Source organism: Vollenhovia emeryi, unplaced genomic scaffold (assembly GCF_000949405.1).
Source record: "Vollenhovia emeryi isolate VEMERY1.0 unplaced genomic scaffold, V.emery_V1.0 DF939948.1, whole genome shotgun sequence".
Lineage (NCBI taxonomy): Eukaryota > Metazoa > Arthropoda > Insecta > Hymenoptera > Formicidae > Vollenhovia > Vollenhovia emeryi.
The window spans coordinates 7,138-11,958 of record NW_011966418.1 but is presented as its reverse complement, the minus strand read 5'-3'; the positions used below and the strand labels follow the sequence as shown (position 1 = coordinate 11,958).

Sequence of the window (4,821 nt, the reverse complement as noted above, 5' to 3'; positions counted from 1 at the left end):
TACAAACGTGTTTAATTCCTCGAACGTGAATAAGGATTCCCCGATTACTCGTTTGAAATGGTGTTTGAAAAGTTTCACCGAGGATTCCCATAAACCGCCGAAGTGCGGTGCGGCTGGCGGTATGAAATGCCATGTGATTCGACGTTCGGACGCAAACCTATTTGTCTTGGCTTTGTGCTCGTCAGAATTGAACAAAACATACAATTCCCTTAATTGATGATTTGCGCCCACGAAATTCGTCCCGTTATCGGAATAAATTCGTTCCGGTAAACCGCGCCTTGCAGAAAAACGTCGTAGAGCACCGAGAAAACCTTCAGTCGTTAAATCGCTCACGACTTCGAGATGTATTGCCTTTATGGCCATGCATACAAATACACATACGTAGACCTTAACGCGGTTTCTATTGCGATGTTTCTTTTCCTTAATATAGAACGGTCCGCAAAAGTCGATGCCGGTGTTAGCGAATGGCACTGCTTCACGCACGCGAGCTGGTGGGAGATTTCCCATTTTATATTCGATCGTGTTAGCGTTGAAACGTGAACAACGAATACAAGTGCGCACGATTTTCCGCACTTGATTCCGTCCGTCCAACAACCAAAATCTTTGACGTAGGATGAACAAAGTGGTCTGAATGCCCGCGTGATAATGCGTCTCGTGAACTTCGCGAATGATGCTATCGGTTAGATGATGCCGGCTCGGAAGCAAGATTGGATGTTTTTGCGTAAACGTTAAGTTTGATTTTTGGAGACGCCCGCCCACGCGAATCAATCCATAATCGTCCAAAAACGGATTTAAATTAGTGATTTTGCTCTTATTTGTTGAACCCTTAAGTTTGAGTTCCTTGATTTCATTGGCAAATTGAGACGTCTGAAGAATCCTTAATATTCGCCGTTCAGCCTCAATAATCTCGCTGGCGGACAACGAGCCGGTCGACTTAATGTCGCGGCGGAAACGGAGGCAATACGCGATGATTCTGAGCAATTTAGAATAGGAAGAGTATTTGGTGAGAATTCCGATATCGTGCGTCGCCGCTAATAAACAGGTGTTTTTCTTTAATTCCGTTATTTCGTTGGCTGTTGGCATGATCTCATTGGGCCACTCGCTCTCATCCTCGACTAACCACGATGGTCCCGCAAGCCACATTTTGTTCCGCAAAAAAGTATGAGGCAACTGACCTCTTGACAGCGCGTCCGCCGGATTGTCTTCCGACTGCACGTGCCGCCATACGTTGGAACCGGTAATGTTCTGAATTTCTGTGACTCGATTTGCCACGAACGTCTTGAGGAGGTGAGGCGGCGTTTTTATCCAATGCAAAACGATGGTCGAATCGCACCAGAAAATGACTCGGCTGGCTGTAATAGGCAATATAGCGCTCGCCTCCCGATATAATTGCGCCAATAATAATGCACCACAGAGTTCTAAACGCGGAATAGTGATAGGTTTTAACGGCGCAACTCTGGATTTGGCGCACGCTAATCTGACAATCGTAGTTTCATTTTCCCTGCTAGATCGAACATACAAGCATGCACCGTAGCCGACACTACTGGCATCACAGAATCCGTGTATTTGACCATCGTGATAGTCATTTATTAGCAATTTACGTTCAAAAGTAAAGTGATTTATTGACTCTAATTGTCGAACAAATTCCTTCCACTCCGTGTATATGCCTTGCGGGACAGATTCGTCCCACTGTAAACCGGAACGCCATATGTCTTGCATCAGCCTTTTAGCGTATAGAATAATTGGACCGAGTAATCCTATTGGATCGAAAATCTTTGCAATTTCCGATAATATGTTTCGTTTTGTCAACCTTTGAGTAATTTCGATCGGACGCACCGCATAACGCATTTGATCGTCTCGCGTATTCCACGTTACGCCTAACGTCTTCACGGAACGATCCACGTTTAACACGAGATTAGTGTGCAACGCGTTGGAGGCTAAATCGTTAATAACGCGCTCGTCGTTGGATGCCCATTGCCTTATGGAGAAACCACCCCGGTTCAGTAACGCAATCATTTCGTCACGGACGGCGCGCGCCTCAAGAATCGTATCAGCGCCGGATAACAAATCGTCCACATACAGATGGGTGGTTAGAATCTCGGCCGCCCGAGGATACGCGTGACGTTCATCCTCCGCGAGTTTCTGTAAAACTCGAATCGCGAGGAAGGGAGAAGGCGAAACACCGAACGTAAGCGTGTTAAGCTGAAACGTCTTAATTCTACCATCTACGCGCCAGAGGAATCTCTGATAACGGCGATCATCCTCGTGCAATAACACCTGCCGATACATCTTTTCGATGTCCGCCGTGACGACATAGTTATATGTGCGGAATCGAATTAAATGCGAGAACAACGTGTCTTGAATTGTAGGTCCTACCATTAACGCGTCGTTCAACGATATTCCGTTGCTCGTTTTCGCGGAGGCGTCGAACACTACTCGCACCTTAGTCGTGTTACTCGCTTCCTTGATTACCGCGTGGTGCGGCAGATAATAACCGTCGTCATCAGGATCCTCTATTGCTGACGTATGATTGAGGGCCAAATACTCCTCGATTACTCGCGCGTACTCGTTTCTTAACGCCGCGTTTGAATTGAGTTTACGCTCCAGCGACAATAGACGTTTCAGCGCGATGGAACGCGATTCCCCTAGTCGCGTGTTTGTTTTGCGAAACGGTAAGCGAACCTTGTAACGCCCGTCGAGATCGCGAGATACCGTCCCTTCGAAGTGCGTTTCACAATCGATTTGCTCGTCTGATTTTACTTTACCTTCCCTGACTTCTTCAATTGCCCAAAATTTATTTAACTGATTCTCGAGATTCGTCATGTAACACGTAGATTTGGAAGGAACTTGCGACGGTACACCACCTACCACTACCCATCCGAGTCGCGTTTTCTGCAAATACAGATCGTGATCTTCACGCGATAAGTTGATCTGTCCGACGGAGAACAGAGACAAGGTGAGCCCTGAACCAATCAGCAAATCAACCGCGCGTGGCAGGTGGAAATTTGGATCCGCCAATCTAACGTTTGGTGGCAATTTGACCGTTTCTCTTGGAAAGACTTCTGAAGGAATTAAATCGGCAATAACCGGAATCACTAGGCACGTAAGATCCCTGCGATAGTTATCGTGTAAGGATTGCATAGTAATCCGTACCATACCTCTCGATTCTGTATTTACGTCATTAATCATGCCAACAGACAACGCGCCTTTGCTTACATGAACGTTCAAGCGCTTCAAAATGGATTCCGAAATAAAATTTGCTGTGGCACAAGTGTCTAACAAGGCGCGGCACTTTATCGGATTACGCTCGCGATCTCGGATATATACCACGGCACTCGCCAGTAATTGTGGTGCGGGTGTGTATGACATCATCGAATGATTTACCTTTGCTGTATTAATCGACTCGGCTAGTCATGCGGTCAGTGTATCTATGGTCTTAGAAGTGGAAGCTTGATTCGTAACCGGATATTTGTCTAAATGCAAAAGAGTGTTATGTTTCCTTTGGCAAATTGTACAATTCGAGAGTTTGCAGGGACTGTCTCTATGTGAGCGCAAGCAGTTGTAACAAACCTTCGCGTTTCTCACCGTTTCGATACGCTTAGGTACAGGTAATTGTTTGAATTTGTCGCATAGATACAAGGGATGTCGCCTCGTTTTGCATGCTATGCAATTACGCGCCGCGCTCACGACAAACGCTTGATTCGAGGGTTGATTTCGTCTTTTTTTGCTCAGGGGTTCTCCCCTGCTTCCCTCCGTGTCGGTTACCTTCGCTCTCTCGCGCTTCGAGACGCAAACCGCGGTTTTATATAAGAACTCGTACATCTGCTCGAGCTCTGGAAACTCGTCTCTTTCGAGAGTCGCCTCCCATTTTTCCAACGTTACCCTCGGTAGCTTGGTCTCTAGCAAATGTACGATCATCTCGTGCCCGACCGAAATTCCCAAAGAGCTTAGAGATGCAACGTGTTGTTGCGCGTCGTCCGCGAGCCTGGACAACCCGTTCGTTGTTTCCTTGTCTAGCGCGGGCAGATTTAGTAACAGAGAGAGATGCCGCGATATCAAGATCCTCTTGACCTCATATGACCGTTCTAATAAGCTCCAGGCCTTGGCATAATTAATCCCGTCAGTTTCGAAGATCCTAATCTTGTTCGCGGCTTCGCCAGTTAACGCCGATCTAAGGTAATGCAATTTGTCTATTTCCGCGAGGTCCGTTCGCGAGCCTATCATACTGTAAAACGCATTTTTAAATGATAACCACCCCTCGAATCTACCATCAAATTTCGGTAACGGCGTTTCGGGCAGTTTAATCCGCCGTTTCTCGACCGGCGGTACGATGTCACCGCGCCGCACCTCCTCGCTTGATACGCTGGTGCTCGGTTCGGACGTATCTCTCGGACGTAAAATACTCTCAATTTTTCCCGCCAAGCCATAAAACCGCTCCTGGATACCCTCGAACTCGACCCGATGATTCGCGTTAGGATCTAATACCGCGAGTTCATCGTTATGCTCTTCGAAGGCCCGATATAATTGCGTTAAACGCTCGTTTCGCAACCTTAACGTCGCGTTATCGATTTTCCCCCCTTCGACGATATTGGCTAAATTAGTTATTTGGGATTTCAGGGAAGTTCGTTTCTGAACGAGGAATTTGATTTTGTCCGCCATCTCGGCATGCGACGGAATGTAAATGTTAGGAACGAATGACTTACTCTTACCGCCTGTCGAGTATGGTTGAACACGTTTCTCCCTCGGCTAACTTGGAAGACCCGCTCTTAGTGGATGTGAGGCGGCCTGCAGGCTGGATCCCGTTTCTTGCGTGGGTTGAGG

At 47.1% G+C, this 4,821-nt stretch overlaps 1 protein-coding gene across 1 annotated transcript; it reads right to left on the bottom strand.

The window, feature by feature from the left end:
- Positions 1-3,411: 3,411 nt before the first annotated feature.
- Positions 3,412-4,659, bottom strand: LOC105556536. Its single transcript, XM_012003633.1, has one exon. The coding sequence runs from the start codon at positions 4,657-4,659 to the stop codon at positions 3,412-3,414; it is 1,248 nt and encodes a 415-aa protein (XP_011859023.1).
- Between the last annotated feature and the right edge of the window lie 162 nt (positions 4,660-4,821).

What these genes read in the sequence shown, in the direction of transcription:
- LOC105556536 (XM_012003633.1), bottom strand. Translation starts at nt 4,659, where the DNA reads ATGGCGGACAAAATCAAATTCCTCGTTCAGAAACGAACTTCCCTGAAA.